Genomic DNA, 18,161 nt, shown 5'->3' on the forward strand with positions numbered 1-18,161 from the left:
TTCAAAAATATCTAAGTGTAGGGTCAATCATAGGGTTGAAGCGAATTGAGCGATTTCCAAGTTCAGCTTGTTAAGTTTAAGAGCAAGCTCGATTGGTAAATTAGCCGAGCTCGAGCAACCCGAAGCTCGACTCGGCTTGGCTCAATAATAACTCAATAAATGATTGATGTGCTCAATAAAGGCTCGATAAGAATTTGACAAGGATTCGAGTACTTAATATTTAATGTACAATCTTAATAAAAGAACATTGAACAATTTCTTTAGAATAGAGTATATTCTTGAACTTGCATATGTATTTATACATCTAAATTACTTATATATGTCGTTAGTGCTCGTAAATTGTGAAGGCTATATTTTACGCGTTGTGTTTAATTGGATTGCGTTTTGAGCAAGATTGTGATCGATTAGTTTTAAGAGCGAGAAATAATCTAATGTGGTGTCAGTCGAAAAAAAATTTGGGATCATTTATGAATTGAGAAGAAATTTTACAATAATAAAGAAAAAAAACTTCCATGGAGTCGCGCGACCCCGTACCCTATAGGTTGGAGTCGCCTCCGGCTCCAAGAGCATGTAAATATTTTATCATATCCTAATGTTCGAAGATAATATTAAGGCCAGGAGAATGTCACTAACGTTGGAATAATTTGGAGCATGCCAATACGAGTACATGCATCCTATACGTTTTGAAACTTAGCAGAACCATAGAGCATGTACACCAGAATTAGTAACATACCTTTTCAGCTAGTATTTTGGAGAGGAGAAACTCAAAAAATATCCTTGCACAGGATTAGGTAAAAGGGTAGGTAAAATACATTTATGAACAGGAATTAGCCACTTTTACCTAAGCACTATTCACACTCCTTTCTTTATTTATGTTTCTTTCTCTCTCTCCTCCCTCCTTGGGGGAAAAAATAATAGGAAAAGAGTGAAAATATATATATTTTAATTGATGTTAGGTAAAATAGATAATATTGATGTAGTTGTGAAAGAAAAATTTGATAGCTAAAGTAGAATTGTGAACTGTTCACAAGTTAGTATACTTATCCACTAGTAAACTTGCTCTTAGTCGCAAGTGTATGCATCCCAAGAGAATGTCACTAACGTTGGAATAATTTGGAGAATACCTATATATACGGGTGTCACCTTGAAAAAAGGATCACGAGACCAACAAAAGTATAAAGGGTAGTGATAATATCGAAATCATTTATGTGTGTCAAAACTTCAGTACACAAAAGTTTTTGTATCATGTGTCGTCGGATACAAGTCTTCTATACATTAGAATTTTAACATTAATGAAAATAGTGTTTGGCATTACCATGTTCCAAGTATAAAACGGGAGTTATCTTATTCAAGTGATCAGCAAAGTAAATTAAAGTCACAGTTACCAGATAAACAATGAAAGTTCGTTAGTTGTCTTCATCCTGGATATTTGCAATGATTTCTCTAGTTGAAACGAAAAATACGGTGTCAAAATTTGACCAAAATAGTAAAAAAATTGAGAAAAAATTAACAAAAAAAGACCGTGCCAAAAATCACATGAAAAGTTGGATTGGGGTTTGTTGCTGCACTTCAGTTTGTAGTGCGGACAATCCTGCCGTCCCTCTCGGCACGGACGGTTCGGATATAATCCAACCTCTTACAAATCTTAATCATCCATTGTTTGCATGAAAATCTGAGTCGTCTATTACCGAGATAGATGGCTAGGTTGGCCGTGTAGTGCGGAAGGTGCACTACAACACCCCAAATCCTAAAATGTTATGCCAAACTCACGTCCCATATTGTTTCATTTACGAAAATTGTGTATTTTTTATTAGAAATTAAAGCACCAAAACTTTTCAACTTTGTGGACACTAATTTCAAGATGTTAATTAGTTCTTCAAACTAGTGTGAAAAAAAGTCATAGATTGTGGTGTACAGATGTTTGTAGTGACTGGTGAGTCGATTTAGCTGGAGAACACCTTGGTGTAGTTATGGTTTGGATCTGGGCATAAGAAATGATGTTCACCATGATCTGCATAAGGAACACCCACTGTTAGGACCTAACAGATCGGAGGTGATCGGGAAGGCATTCCAATGGCTAAGTGACTGGAGGTGAAAGGAGATGCAGGGAAGGGTTTAGAGTAGAGTAAACTGTTTAACTCCTCAGGATTGATTATTGTAAACTACTACTACTTTTTATGGAACTCCAAGACTTGCCCTTTAAGATGCCCATACTCTACACGCACGGTAACCACCACGGTTGACGTTATTCATGACGTATGGAGCCAGACAGTTAAGTGCACGTAGGTGAACTACCTTTCATATATCGCTAGGTCATATCGGTCAGTCTTAATGCAGCCGTTTGGAGAACTTGTCTGCCTGAAGCGAAGATAGGAGGATCCAGACCACTAAATTGGTCCGGCCCAACTGTTCGAACATGCCCAGTAGACTCACATCTCAAGCGTAGAGGCACACTGGAAAATCAAGAAATTAGAAGTAAGTTTACGGAAAAGACTCTTTGGAGCAACGACCACAGGGGACCCTACTGGAGTGGGATGAAGCTGGAGGCCCTATGTGGATTTGTTTTTTTTTTTTTTGAAGAGGTTATGTGGATTTGTTTAACTTCTTGGTTGTTGCGCGACTTACTCCAGAGAGTCCTTGGATTGGTAAAGCTGTAATTATTTGACCAAACAATGGGCCAACGTCCTAATATGTCTTTTTTTTTTTTTTGTTATAGATATAGAGATGGTCAGTTTCCCACAGGGTTTGTGTGGTGAGGAGGCTACAGCTTCGAGTTGTGCTAACGACCCCTTTACGAACTTGATCCTTCTGAGAATTCTGGTTGTGGTCCATTGGCCCCTGGTGGGGCGGTACTTGCTATTGCTTTTTGGTCCTTTTTGAGCCTTCTACAGATATGAAATCCCTATGCTCACGCTTAAGAGATGGTTGATATGCTCGATTGCCCCTTCTCCACCCTTTTTGAGGATTATAAAAAATGGTCGCGCTATGTACCACATTATTATCACCCTTTTATATTATTCCGCAACTAGGTCCTGTTTGTTATCACATACTGTATAAGTTAATTATTAAAACATCTCCAAGGAAAGTAGTAAGTGTGTGTGTATATATATATATATATATTGATCAAACCTAGTCTTGTTGCCACGCGTGGTAAATTGCTACTTGCAGCAAGTGCACTTCTAGCAACTATTCAAAGGTTTTTTTTTTTTTACTTAAAGGGTTCAACTTTGACAAAAAATTATTTAGTTTACCAATCGTAATTAATAGATTTGATGAGATGAAAGTTCGGTATGCCATTTCTTATTCTTCAAATTTAGAGTGAGAGAGATAGATGGTGTACCAAATTTTGCTACTTCTCTTGGAGTGTCTTTTGTTGATATGGATATTTAATTATAGTTTAATTTGAATTTTGCTACCTCGCTTGGTAATGCTCTTAGATCATGATTATTTTGATTATTCATTTTAAAAACTAAAAATAAGTTGGAGATGTGTTTGGTGCAACTTTTTGTAAAGCTAAAATAAAAAATAAATAAGTTGTATAATAGCTTATTATAAAGTAAATGTCTAGATTAATTTTAATCGTTGCATAGAATCAATATTAAATTAAGTGTTTTTTTTTTTTTTGGAAAACGTATTCTTACAACTTTAGATAAGCATAAAAAGTAAAAATTGAAGCTAAAAATAATCTCCTCCTCCTTTTTTTTGTCAAATAAGTTAAAAAAATGATTATTCGTAATTCATACCAAAGACATTGATCAACTTATTAAACAAGTAAGTTATTATGTAAGCTTAATACAATTCGAAAAGTATATCGAACGATATCCGATCAACGTAATTTTTGAAGTGGCCAAAGTACTCGATGAGCTCTAAAAAGTGACCAACATGCTAAGTGCACAATTGTTGTGTTGGTTGTGCATGTAATTTTGATCGTCCAGATGTATTTGAACGGTCTAGATTTAAAAAAAACTCGGGAAAATTTAACTTTTTCGGGGAAGAGTTTGAGCGAATTCTGGACATTTATTACAACAATGAACGGCTAGAGATTGGTTGTGTATTGTGTTTTACACAATCGTTATGTGTGTAGCACTTTTGTTAACGGTTTTGATCATTACTGTGGGCCCACAAATGGGCAAATCTGGATTGAATTGGATGTGTTATAACACTGGACAGGAGCTGCCCCTCAAATTGTATGGTGAAATTGTTTTCTTATTTCGTTAATTGAAAGTCTTGAACTATTTTCTAATTTTATTGGTAATTAGGAAAAAACAAAGATAAGTAAAATAATGATGCAAAATAACGAGTTTTTGGTTTGAAGTTTTTTTCTTTTCTTACTTTACCTTTTGGTTACTAAAAGCCTCCAACAACTTTTTTTATTTTCTATTAAAATAAAAATTAAATTAAATCCAAGTAATTGCAAAAAAGTGGCCTTGTTCGTTTCCAAATTTTACTTTGTTTTCCAATCATTACCCTATATATTTCTCCAATCATTACCCTATTTATTCAATTATTAATTTCATTTCTTTCTCTATCTCTTTCCACTCAGAACCCCTTTCTCCGATCATTATCCTATTTCTCTCTTCACCTCCTACCAAAACTAAAATACCCAAAGTTAACAAGAGCACTTCGAACTATCATTAATTCAAAAATTAATAATAATAACATACTACTAACTTAAAGAAAAATAACACAGACAACTTAAACAATACACAATTAAATCTACAACTTTAAATAACAAGAAAAATAATTTCCAACACCTTTTTTCCCGGATGAAAATTTTCCATTTTCATTAAAAGCCTAGCCAAATAACTCATCTAACGTGTAGATAAGGGTGTTTTGGGTATTGTCCAAAATTGGGGAGTTTAATTTGGTCCTTAATTATGCAAACTTATTGAAAGAGAATGCAAAAAGGAGAATCCGAAAAACTCCTCCTGGCTCCTATAACAACATTTCAGACAAATCATTATGGGAAAATGAGTTTGGGTTGCCCTTGCCAAGCACACTAAACTTGAAAATGAGTTTTGGGTTGCTCTTGTCAGGAGCGCAAGTGTTTAGTGTGATGGTTGATATCTTTGAGTTTGCCCTACTCATATGTTTCTTAGCGGTACTTATTCCAGACCGAGGGGATCCTGTGGGGTGGGGCGCCCTGCAACCCGTGGAGGACAGATCTAGGACGTCCATTTCGACAATAGACGACTCAGATTAAAATCTGATCAGTGGACAATCCAAATAGGAGTTTGGAGCGCAAGTGTTTGGCGTGATAGTTGATGCCTTTGAGCTTGCCCTACTCATATGCTTCTTAGCGGTACTTATTCTGGACTGAGGGATCCTATAGAGTGGGTGGGATGCCATGCAACCCCTGTAGGACACATATAGGTCATCCATTTTGGCAATAGACGACTCAGACTATAATCCAATCAATGGATAGTCTAGATCAATAGGAGTTCGGATTAAATCCGTGTTGTCCGTACCGAAATGAACTACTAGATCGATCACTCTACAACCCCTGTAAGGCGGAGTGCCTTATAGAATTTTTCATTAAAGAATCCCGTTCCATAACACCTTCTTAAAAAATAAGTACTTATTTTACATTTTCAAACTCAAAAATGATATAAATGAAAAATATTTTTTTATTTTATTTTTGCACCGTTCAAAAGATCTCAATGAGATTTATAAAACAAGATTCGTATTGCTAGAAAAATTATTTGCATAAATACATTATTTTTTAGTTTGAAATTGCTTTTTTATTAAAAAATATGCACTTAAAATTGAACATGGAACACAGAATTGTTAAAAAATAAATATTTATTTACAATTTTAAAGCTTAAAAATAATGGACTTACTGAAATACTAATAATTTTAAAGTTTAAATTTATTTTTTTTGTGCTACAATTTTTTGTGAACGATGCAAAAAAAGCCAAAATTTATTTTCATAAATATACTCCTTACTACCAGGAGTAGTATTTAGTTTGAAAATTGCAATTAGGAGTAGGTGTCTAACTGTCTATCTATCTACTGAAAAAGAAAAAAATCACTCTATGAACTAGGAAGCAACACAGAGACTGCCCTTTTGTTTGGTTTAGTTTTTGAAATTTTTTTTATGATAGTAACAGGGGTAATAAGGCTCCGTTCCAGACCACATTTTTAAAAAATAAGTACTTATTTAATATTTTTAAATTAAAAAATAATGTAAATAAAAAATAATTTTTTGAAATTTTTTTTTGCACCGTATAAAAGATCTCGATAAGATCTATTAAACAAGATTCATATTGGTAGAAAAATTATTTGAGTAAATACATTATTTTTGAGTTTGAAATTACTTTCTTAAAAAATAAGTACTTATATTGAGTTCTGGAATGAGACCTAAGTAGAGAGAAATAGAGAGAAGAATGATTGAAAATGGAAAGAATCTTTGAAAAATATTTTCAAAATGTAATGTTCTCTTCTCTTCTCAAAAAGAATTTTTCAAAAAATTCCTCCTAGATTCCTCTTAGATTCTTTCTACTTCCATTATTTTTCTCTTTATTTCTCCCCACTTATTACTCCTATCATTTTTCAAAAAACTTTTCAAAACACAATCTAATAAAACAAACAAGGCAGCGCGTTTCCCAACAACCAACTTCCACCTTCCGATCACCAAAACCCCATCCCGTCCCTCCGTTTGAAATCCCGCCCAGTTCAAATTTCAAATCACAACCCGACCGTTAACCTCTCTCCCTCTTCATATTCGTCTCCAAATCCCCCCCTTCTCCCATTCCTCTCACCCATCTCTCTCTCTAGAATCCGAAGACACCATCTCTGTGTCTCTCTCTCTCTCCCTCCCCCCCCCCCCCCACGCCACAATGGCCGCAGCCAAAAAGCTCCCCTTACAGACCAGCTCCAACGCCAACGTCGCCGCCTCCATACCCCCACCCGGAAAAACCATCGAAGAAACCTACCAAAAGAAAACACAGCTCGAGCACATCCTCCTCCGCCCCGACACCTACATTGGCTCCATCGAGAAGCACACCCAGACCCTATGGGTCTACGACGACAACAACGAGATGGTCCACCGACCCATCACCTACGTCCCGGGCCTCTACAAGATCTTCGACGAGATCCTCGTAAATGCAGCCGACAACAAGCAGCGGGACCCGTCCATGGACGCCGTCAGGGTCACGATCGACGTGGAGCAGAACCTGGTGAGCGTGTACAACAGCGGCGACGGGGTGCCGGTCGAGGTTCATCAGGAGGAAGGGGTTTACGTGCCGGAGTTGATTTTCGGGCATTTGTTGACGAGTAGTAATTACAATGACAACGAGAAGAAGACTACCGGTGGGAGGAACGGGTACGGCGCGAAGCTTACGAATATTTTCTCGACCGAGTTCGTGATCGAGACGGCCGATGGGAAGCGACAGAAGAAGTACAAGCAGGTACAAAGATCTTGTTAGGGTTTGCAGTTTTTTTTTTGGTCTAATGATGTTCGAATTAGGGTTTCTTGAGGGTTACCACTTGTTGTTTATATATGAAAAATCATTGAGGCCAGTTGGAGATGAAATCATCTGTTATGGATTGACTTGTTTATATATTATGGATAGATCTCTATTTGATATTTTCTACACCGAGTTCACAATGTTGGAATTGGGTTTCTTATTTTCTGCATTTTGATTGACTAAACATCTAGGGCTTTACAATTTTAGTGATATTGGAATTAGGGTTTATTGAGGCTTGTAATTATATGGTAGACATGTAAATGGATATATGGGGCATTTTTCAAGACCTTATTTTCTGCTTTTTGATTGTAGAAACAACTAGGGCTTTACAATTGAATTCTGATCTTGGGATTACAGGTTGTTGAGGGTTTTGCTTGTATGGTATATATGTAAATGGATTTATGGGGCATTTTTCAAGACCTAGGTTTATTTTGATGTTGTCAATCTTGGTTCGTTATCAGTCATTGACAGCTATATGTAAATGGATTTATGGGGCATTTTTCAAGACCTAGGTTTATTTTGATGTTGTCAATCTTGATTCGTTATCAGTCATTGACAGCTAGGGTTTCTTAGTAAATTCTTCAGTACCTGGTTATTTAGAGTTCATTTGTCGTAGTTTGGTTGTGATTGGATGATTGCTAGCTATCTACCATGTATACACAATTATTGGCTATATGATTTGCTGGATGTTCTAATAGCGGTTAGAGATTTCCTCAGGTTTCTGTTCTTGAATTGTGGGAATCAAGTTAGGGTTTTCGTTACACAATTTGCAGATTTAGGGAATTCCACGACTTAAGGTATTATTTTGTGCATCATGATGTGACAATGTTTGTTCATGTCTGATTGTCATTAGCTCGGTTTTTTTTTCTTTTCCATCAGGTGGTATGGGATTTCTTGTTTTGGGAAGTAGAGGATGCAACCCCTCTCTTGACAGTTACCCTGACTTCACACTTCATTTTTCTTGATAAAACTTTCCAGCTACTTGCTTTGGTATCTTGCTCAAATGAGTCTAAAGTTGTTGTTGTGTCATAGCTGTTATGAGTGACAAACATAGAGGATGACTTAAGTTGTTGCGTCATATTTGTTCGGTCTGCGGAATAAATGTAGCTAAGAGAAAGAGAACCAGTAATTCATTCCATTTGCCTCTCTCGTGACCGAATATTGTAGTCTGTAGAAGCCATCTAAGCCAAGCGTTTTCATTCCCAAAAAAATTTATCTGTACCATGGCATCATTCACAAGCATGCTCACGTATTATCGCGACTGATAATCCATTTAATTATTATTTTTTGATCAGCCAGTTTAATTATATTTTCAATTACTTAGTCTGTACATCATGTTTCTTTAAAGCATACACGCTTGCAAACTGGGCTAATATCTCCCTCTGCGATGAAGGTGTTCTGTAACAACATGGGAAAGAAATCGGAGCCCATCATAACAAAGTGCAAGGGGAGCGAAAACTGGACCAAAGTTTCATTTAAGCCTGACTTGGCAAAATTCAACATGACCCATCTTGAAGATGATGTTGTTGCCCTGATGAAAAAGCGAGTGGTTGACATAGCAGGATGCCTTGGAAAAACAGTGAAGGTTGAGCTTAATGGGCAACGTGTACCAGTAAAATCTTTCCTGGACTATGTTAATCTCTATCTTCAGTCTGCCTCCAAAGCCAGACCTGATCCCCTTCCAAGGTCCTTGTCTGAATCTTCAGTTGAGCAATTTTATTTTTGATAACAATAATCATAGTGCTCATCAAATTTTCTTTAAATCCATCAGGATTGCTGAAAAGGTTAACGATAGGTGGGAGATTTGTGTGAGTCTTAGCGAAGGGCAGTTTCAGCAGGTACTGACTACTGATAGTTGGAATTTATGTTTTTATTATGGCGTGTTACACAATCTGTTGATAACTTAGATGTTTTTTCCCCGAAGTATCGGAATTTTTGTATTGGGACATAACGTACAGTCTATTGATGAAACTTTCATGTTTTGTTCGGATATATTGATGCCTTAAACAGGTCAGCTTTGTCAACAGCATTGCAACAATCAAGGGTGGGACTCATGTTGACTATATCACAAACCAGATTACAAACCATGTAATGAGTATTGTAAATAAGAAGAACAAGAATGCTAATCTAAAAGCCCACATGGTGAAGAACCATATTTGGATTTTCGTCAATGCTCTTATTGACAACCCTGCTTTTGATTCTCAAACCAAAGAGACTTTGACAATTCGCCAGAGCAGTTTCGGGTCGAAATGTGAACTCTCACAGGAGTTCCTAAAGAAAGGTTTGTGGCATCCTCAGTTTATTTGAAAGATCAACTGTTCATTCTTTGATTTTGATGCTTTCTTGGTCAATCCTTTTGCAGTTGCCAAGTCTGGGGTAGTGGAGAGTCTCTTGTCCTGGGCAGATTTTAAGCAGAGCAAAGATCTCAAGAAAACTGATGGGACAAAGAGACAGAGAATCACTGGGATTACTAAGTTAGAAGATGCTAACGATGCTGGAGGGAAGTACTCTGATAGGTGTACCTTGATTTTGACAGAAGGAGATTCAGCCAAGGCCCTTGCGGTAAGTTAGTTGTTTTGTTACATGAACTTGTCAGAGGCCAACTCAGCTACCTTTGATTTTTGTTTTAGAGTAAATGTCTAAAGTTTTTCAATCTGTACAGATGGCTGGAATTTCTGTTGTGGGTCGAAATTATTATGGGGTGTTCCCCTTGAGAGGTAAATTGCTCAATGTCAGGGAAGCAAGCCATAAACAGATCATGGAGAATGCAGAAATTCAAAACATCAAGCAGATTCTTGGACTCCAGCACGGAAAGGAGTATGACAGTGTCAAGTCTTTGAGATATGGTCATTTGATGATCATGACTGATCAGGTTTGACAGACTTTTTTATTTTGTTATTTTGTTTTGTCTGTCTTGCTTTCAGTGCTTAACGAAGTTATTTTCTTATGCTTTGACAGGACCATGATGGATCACATATTAAAGGGTTGTTAATAAATTTCATTCACTCTTTCTGGCCTTCGCTGCTAAAAATTCCTTCATTCTTAATAGAGTTCATTACACCTATTGTGAAGGTCTCTATTCATTTTTAACAACTCTGAGCTTTGTTCTGTTACTGTATAAGTGGTATTGAAAGGGATGTTTTCTAATATCTTCTACAATTCATTCTTGTGCAGGCTACTCATAGAAATGGGAAGGTTTTATCCTTTTATTCCATGCCTGAGTATGAATCATGGAGGGAAAGTTTGGGAGGCAGTGCCAGTGGTTGGTCTATCAAATACTATAAGGTTTGTATGGGCTCATAGTAGGGAACCAACCAACAAGTGGAACCGAGTGCCCCATTTTTGTAGGCTACTATACTACTATTTTGTCTATTCATTTTTCCTGTAAGGAACCCAATAGATCACTTGGTATTTCTGTTCGAATTGTCAGATTTGATACTTGTACATTTCGTAAGATAGTTGTATTGGTGACAGGGGTTGGGAACAAGTACATCAAAGGAAGGGAAGGAATACTTCAATGATCTTGGAAGCCACAGGAAAGACTTCATCTGGGAAGATGAACAAGATGGGGAAGCAATTGAGCTTGCCTTCAGCAAGAAGAAAATTGAAGCAAGAAAGAATTGGCTCCGACACTTTGAGGTTTGAAGTTATATAATGTATTCCACAAATTTGTAAGTTCTCTTTTGTTTTGCAAATGTTCTTTTTTCTAATGGCGACAACACTTTCTTCGTTTTTGTGGTTGCAGCCTGGTACTTACCTTGATCAGAAGGAGAAGCTCATCAAGTACAGTGACTTTGTCAACAAGGAGCTTATACTGTTTTCAATGGCAGATCTTCAGCGGTCAATACCTTCGATGGTTGATGGTTTGAAACCAGGACAAAGGAAGATCCTTTTCTGTTCTTTCAAGCGCAACTTTGTTAAGGAAGCAAAAGTTGCTCAGTTCTCTGGTTATGTATCTGAGCATTCAGCTTACCATCATGGGGAGCAAAGTCTTGCTAGTACCATTATTGGTATGGCGCAGGATTTTGTGGGCAGTAACAACATAAACCTTCTCCAACCCAATGGCCAGTTTGGCACTCGTCATCAGGTGAGATCAACAAAATCTTGTCTCTTAGGCTCCATTTGTTAATGTCAAATATTTGCTTCAAAAATATTTTCCTCATTATCTTTGTTTGCACTCAATGAGAGAAAATGTCAAAATATTTTGGGAAATAATTTTCATCAGATGTCGCAAGATGACTAGCATTTGAAATCTCTGTAAGTCAATTTTGGCACATAGCATTCTGAGTTTTCTCATATCGCATATTGCAGCCTCAACCATTCTTTGCATTGCCATCTCATGCATCCTCAAATTTTCCTTTGTATGGTATTTTAATCAGAGCTTTAATTAAATCGTAACAGGCATGCTGGGATTGTTTTGTTTGGGTTTTTTTAACACCAAGTTCATAGTCTTGAATGTATAACTTGTTTCTAATCAGGGAGGCAAAGATCATGCGAGTGCTAGGTACGTATACACTCGCCTTTCTCCTATTACAAGATTCCTGTTCCCCAAGGATGATGACATCCTTCTTGACTACTTGAATGAAGATGGGCAATCTATTGAACCTACTTGGTATGTTTTTTGATTAGTAGTAAACAATTTATATGATGATGAAGTTGTTTGGCATGTTGTAAATTCATTTGCCATTTTATAAAGGTACATGCCGATCATACCAATGGTACTAGTCAACGGAAGTGAGGGAATTGGGACAGGATGGAGCTCCTATATTCCGAATTATAGTCCAAGGGATATAGTTGCTAATGTGAGACATTTATTAAATGGTGAGCCAATGGACGTTATGGATCCATGGTACAAAGGGTTCAGAGGAACGATTGAGAAAACAGCAACCAAAGAATCTGGGGTTAGTTACACTATCACTGGAATTATAGAGGAAGTCAATGACACCACACTCAGGATTTCAGAGCTGCCAATCCGACGATGGACTCAAGATTACAAGGAATTTCTGGAATCAATTATGACGGGGAATGATAAAATCAAAGATCCTTTTATCAAGGTATATGATCTGATATTTAGTATCACAAGATTGTGGTGGTCTGGATGAGTTTCAGTTCTCATATAGATGCTGAAATTGGTTGCAGGATTACAGAGAGCATAATGATGACACCACTGTCCATTTTGAAGTTATTTTATCAGAAGAGAACATGACGGCGGCCAAGCAAGAGGGCTTGCTGAAGAAATTTAAACTCACCACTACAATCAGTACAAGCAACATGCACCTCTTTGACGCGAAAGGCGTGATTAAGAAATATGATAATCCTGAACAAAGTAAGATTTTTACTGATAAGATGCATTGGTTTACATTAATCTTATCATGTATCAAGTTTTCTGGTTATTATCTATTCACTTCTCACCTTTTGCAGTTCTTGAGGATTTCTTTCACATAAGGCTTGAATTCTATGTGAAGAGAAAGGTAAGCCGGTTCACAAAAACCTAAATGTGCAAATCTGCTACTTCTTAGCTATTCACATGTAACCCATTGTTTGTCTTGTACAGAAAGTCTTACTGGACAATCTTGAAATGGAGTTGTTGAAACTGGACAACAAGGTTAGGTTCATACTCGGGGTTGTGAAAGGAGATATCATTGTGAGCAACAGGAAGAGAGCAGAGCTGTTTATTGAGCTGAGGGATAAACAGTTTACTCCTTTCCCCAAGAAAACAAAAAATGTGGATGCAGCAGTTGCCGGGGCAACTGATGAAGCAGAAGAAGCCGAAGAGAACTCAGAGGTGGTGGCTGGATCCAAAGGAGTTAGAGCTAGTGATTACGAGTACTTACTGTCAATGGCCATTGGAACCTTGACACTTGAGAAGGTTCAGGAATTATGTGCAGAAAGGGATAAACTCAGTGGAGAGGTTGATGAGTTGAGCAAGGCAACTCCAAAGTCTTTGTGGATTAAAGATCTTAATGCTCTGGAGAGAGAACTTGATGTATGAGTCCATGGATCATTCTTTTTCCCTTCTTTTTCTTTTTTCATAACCATTTCTCTTGATGCCATTGAACTGATATGTATCTATGGTTCAGGAACAAGATAAAACCGATGTTCAGGCAGAGGCAGCAAGAAAGAAGATGAAAAGCAGGGTGATGGGTGAAGCTGGTCTTAAGGCGGTGACCAGACAAGCACCAAAGAACCCACGGAAGAATAATAAGAAGAAGACCGACGATACAGAAACTGTTTCAGAAGCAATGGAAACAACAAGTAGTTCTGCAATGGAAACAGGTGAGTTTCGAGTCATTTTTCATGTTGGCCTTGCTTTTTTGATTACCATTAAATTGGATTACCTCGTCTTTTGTAGATAACGTTCCAGAGGTTGCAAAACCAAAAGGCAGAGCAGGTCCAAAGAAGGCCCCAGCTAGAAAGGTTAGCACTTACAGAATATTTCACAACTGGGTTGTGTTATTACTTGATTACATCCATTTGCTCTTCTGCTGCAAGTATTATACTCTGCGGTTATTATTCTACCACTCAGCAGGAGAAGCCGTCCTTGATTTTGAGAGATGAAGATGATGATGATGATGATGAGGTTCTTGAACTAAAAGACCGACTTGCTGCTTACAACCTCGAATCTTCTCCTGATCACTCTGAAGGTTATTCTATCTTCCTATAAGCCTAGTCAATTGTTTCTACTTATTCCACAAGGTTAAGAATCACTTTATATTTTAGTTAAGGTTCAGTAAGAATCACTTTATAAAATGACGAAGGGATAGCTTTCTCTGGGAGAAATTTCGGTCCTTTCAAATATTATACAAATTCAATGAACACTGGAGGGAGGACTGTGTTAGTGTAAGAAGCAGTTGGAGATTTGTTTGCTTAAATTTTTGTTCCATGTAAATGTTACGTTGCAGGCATGGAAACTGAAGTGCACGAAGCACAGGCCAGGAAGAAAGCTCCTAGTAGAAAGGCTGCTGCTGCGGCACAGAAGAAAAATTTGTCAACTGTGACAGAAATTTCCGACGATGAGGAGGAAAAGGAAGATGAGGAGGAAAAGGAAATGAGTGATGAGGATTTTGAGCTTGAAGTCGTAGATGTGGCAGAAGTAGGAAAGAAAAAGGGAGGGAGAAAACCAAAGGCAGCAGCAAGTGCTAATGCCGCTAAACCTGTTGCAAGGAAAAGAGAGCCAGCTAATAAGCAAACAACGGGTCAGAAACTGATAACTGATGTTTTGAAGCCTTTAGAAAATATGGGAATTTCACCTGAGAAGAAAGTGAGGAAAATGAGGGAATCTCCATTTAACAAGAAAAGTGGTTCTGTTTTGGGAAGGATTGGAAAAGATCTTGAGCAGAACATTTCGGTAGAAAGCGAAGAGAGTACTGAGGATACCAGTGAGGTATTGGCTCCAAAGGTCTTACCACGAAGGATGAATCGCGGGAAAGCAACGTATGTTGTGAGTGAATCCGAAAGTGATGCAGTTACTGATGATTCTGACTTTGATGAAGATAAAGATTAGTTTTTCTTTTATTTTTTATGAGGTCAGGTGAGTGCTGCTGACTGAGATTGGAAAATGGGAAACAAACATTTTCCTGTAGTTCGTTTATTATGACTTCGAACTTGCATTGTTTTCTTGTAACTCGTGAGATGTATAACTTTGATGTGTAAATTGTGACAAAAAACAAGCTTTAGAACGTTTGTTTTTTGGAGTTTTACTTTCCTGGGTTTCTAAGGAAGAATAAACCCGCGAAACTTGCTAATATCCGTTTAAAAAGAAGTCAGCAAGCTTGGCATTGCGCGGGACAAGTCCTACTGGGAATGGCTGCCGATTGATTGATCAAGCCAAAGGAGTAATGCTACGACCATGTGAATTATCATTCGTGCATTGGTAAAAAATATGGCATGTTGGCTCATTCTATCAATACTAAACATTACTCACGTGGTATTCAAATCATGGTCACCGCACCATAATTGATCAAGATTTATCAAAAACTGGAGGAGTGTTGAGTGGTGAAGCCAAATTAATTACTCCCTCCGTCCCTTATTTATAGTCCGGTATTTCATTTTGGGCTGTCCATTAATAAGTGTTTATTTTGTAAAGTTAGTGGGTAAAAGTTGGTGAATTGCCTATTTTATCCCTAAAAGTAGATTCCATTTTAAAAAGTAAGTGAATAAAAGTGTAATGATGATGGGTAAGTAAGGAAAGTGGAGGAAAAAGTTGATGTGAAAGGTATAATGATGATGTTTTTTTAATAAGTTGGAATTACGAAGCAGGACACTTAAAAAGGGACGGAAGGAGTACATCATAATTCATCAAGTTTTTTTTTTTCCTGAAATGTGATTACCATACTGATAAATTAAATTAATGTCCCTGAAATTTTTTGGCAATACACCGACCTCCTTGTGGTTTCAAAAAATAACAAAAATGCCTTCGAATATATATCAGGGTCTTAAATGCCCGTATATTCAATGAATAAATTTCAATAACCCATACGATCACTGTAGGATTGTCAATTGATTTGTATTTCTTTTATCTTTTCAGCGACAATCAAAAATCAAAACTTTAAATTATTTATTCTAGTAGCCCTCCTAAATCAACAAAGAGTCTTGTTAATGTATGCCCAAGGCACGTGATAGGAATGCATTATACCTCCATAATTCGATTCCACTTCCGTGGGAAATCCGAGGTAATCCTTGAGTAATCAATTCTGTTTTTAAAGAGGGTAGGTGGTGCTCCAACTAAAGAAAAAGAAGCTTTTGGAAAAAAGAAGGTAATTTCAAGGTTAAAAATCATGTGTTGACGCAAATAATTTTTCTACCAATATGGATCTTATTTGATAGATCTCATTGAAATCTTTTAAACGGTGCAAAAAAAATTGAAAACTTATTTTCTATTTTCGTTATATTTGAGTTTGAAATTGCCTTCTTTCTCTAAAAACCTTCTTTTTCTTTAGTTGGAACACCAACTGTTTAAGTAATGGACAGAAATGCCCCAACTTTACATGATAAACATACCAACCCATGTTTTCTTTCCTCAGTAATATTCTAAGCTGATCTCAACAAATTTACTTGACAAAACAAAACAAAAAGTCGAGCTATCCAGTTGTTCTCCCTAAATTTTGGTATTCTTCGTTTTGCGTAGTTTGTTCATATTTTTTGAATTTTGGTTAGATTCACATGATAATTTTTTGATTAATTGTTCATCTCAACAAAGGAGTCTAAAGTATGATCAAAAGAAAAAAAAAATTCACTAAAGACGAAAAATACCAAACAATTGGTATATTTTTTGGTATCATTGTCGTCTTATATGAAATTTTTTAAAGTTCGGTTCATATTTTTGTACTTTTCTGATTTGTCTATTCAAGACTAATGATTAATATAAAAAATTACGACGAAAATCTAAACAAAAAATAACAAAAAAAGAAATTATTGGGGAAAAAAAAAAGGGACCAAAAATTTAGGAATAATGGGGACTGAAGGAGACCCGCTAACTTTCTTCTAGTCATTTTGAATTTTTTTTTCCTCACCACCTAGTGTGGTTGGTTGCTTACTGCCTCTATTAAGGGAGAGGTTTTGAGTTCGAATCCCTATGAAGGAGGTGCTCGATTCACGTTATAACTATTTAAAACTAACCTCTAACATCCTGTCGTTGGAAAAAAAAATGTAAAAAAGATTCAGCTAATGCAAATAAGAAGTCAAATACTTGAGTTGTTTTGGCATACTTTTAGCTTTGGGAACTTTTTCAAATTTTGATGATAGTTTTTGATACTTATCCGCGAAGACAAATACTCCGTATAACAAAGATAATTCAAACCATGTACATATGAGTTTTGTGGGGCCCACTTCGGATCCTACAAAGATGATTCAAACCGCCTATTATTTTTAAAACATTTTTTTATAGAGCCCTGCAAAAAATCAGCGCAACCCGATATCGGTAAAAAAAAATTTTGAATTTATAGAGGTGAAACTAAGCAGTTAAGTAGTTCGCCCCTACAAATTCAGAAAAAATCCTTACTGATATCGGATTGAGCTAATTTTTTACAGGGCTCTATAAATAAATGTTCTAAAAATAATGAGCAGTTTGAATTATCTTTGAAGGACCCAAGGTGGGCCCCACAAAATTCAAATGTACACCATATGTACATTTCATATGTACTCATAGCAGCACACTCCAAATATGATGATGTAAAAAAAAGAAGTTATAGCTTGTGAAATTTTTATTTTATTTTTTTGGGTACACGGTATCAGGTATGTAAAGAATTATAGGTATGGAAAGAATTACTTGCTCTATGGTGTAACATTTTCGTTTCTCATTCAATGTACGCAGCTGGGGGAGTCAAATTAAGAAAAATGAAACGAATAAAAATGAAATGGTAACATGAAGGTTTTTTAAAGGGTATTTTGGTCTCACCGAAACTAGTTTTTCTCTTTGCCCAGTACTCCAGCTAACCTATTTCCTGATTTCACTATTTCCCGTGTTGGTTGGGTGGTTTAGTTTCATTAAATGATGGTTAACATATGCCTTAGAGCATTCGCAACGAGGTTTGGTATATTTGTGTGTTAAAATGTGTATTAGGATAAAAATGGGTCATACAAGTATGTGTTAGACATTGTTAATATAGGAGTGTGTTAAAACATCTACAATGAGTTTGGTAAATTTTTGTGTTAAAATATGCGTGAGGATAAAAAATGAGTCCCACAGGTGTA

The 18,161-nt window shown here is 36.6% G+C and overlaps 1 protein-coding gene across 3 annotated transcripts; it reads left to right on the forward strand.

Moving 5' to 3' along the window:
* Window positions 1–6,711: 6,711 nt before the first annotated feature.
* Window positions 6,712–15,216, forward strand: LOC131317693 (DNA topoisomerase 2-like). 3 transcript variants are annotated; one of them, XM_058347258.1, is made up of 19 exons: window positions 6,712–7,409; window positions 8,863–9,155; window positions 9,241–9,307; window positions 9,480–9,750; window positions 9,832–10,031; window positions 10,132–10,341; window positions 10,428–10,541; window positions 10,644–10,754; window positions 10,944–11,108; window positions 11,215–11,556; window positions 11,948–12,081; window positions 12,166–12,523; window positions 12,609–12,795; window positions 12,891–12,940; window positions 13,024–13,455; window positions 13,550–13,745; window positions 13,822–13,886; window positions 13,996–14,113; window positions 14,372–15,216. In XM_058347258.1, the coding sequence occupies exons 1-19, from the start codon at window positions 6,840–6,842 to the stop codon at window positions 14,971–14,973; spliced, it is 4,485 nt and encodes a 1,494-aa protein (XP_058203241.1). In that variant the 5' UTR covers window positions 6,712–6,839; the 3' UTR covers window positions 14,974–15,216. The 3 variants fall into 3 exon arrangements, with proteins under 3 accessions (XP_058203241.1, XP_058203251.1, XP_058203259.1); XM_058347268.1 differs by having other exon boundaries at window positions 13,999–14,113; XM_058347276.1 differs by lacking the exon at window positions 10,428–10,541 and having other exon boundaries at window positions 6,756–7,409.
* The last annotated feature ends 2,945 nt before the right edge of the window (window positions 15,217–18,161 follow it).

The sequence above is a fragment of the Rhododendron vialii genome, chromosome 1a (assembly GCF_030253575.1).
Source record: "Rhododendron vialii isolate Sample 1 chromosome 1a, ASM3025357v1".
NCBI lineage: Eukaryota > Viridiplantae > Streptophyta > Magnoliopsida > Ericales > Ericaceae > Rhododendron > Rhododendron vialii.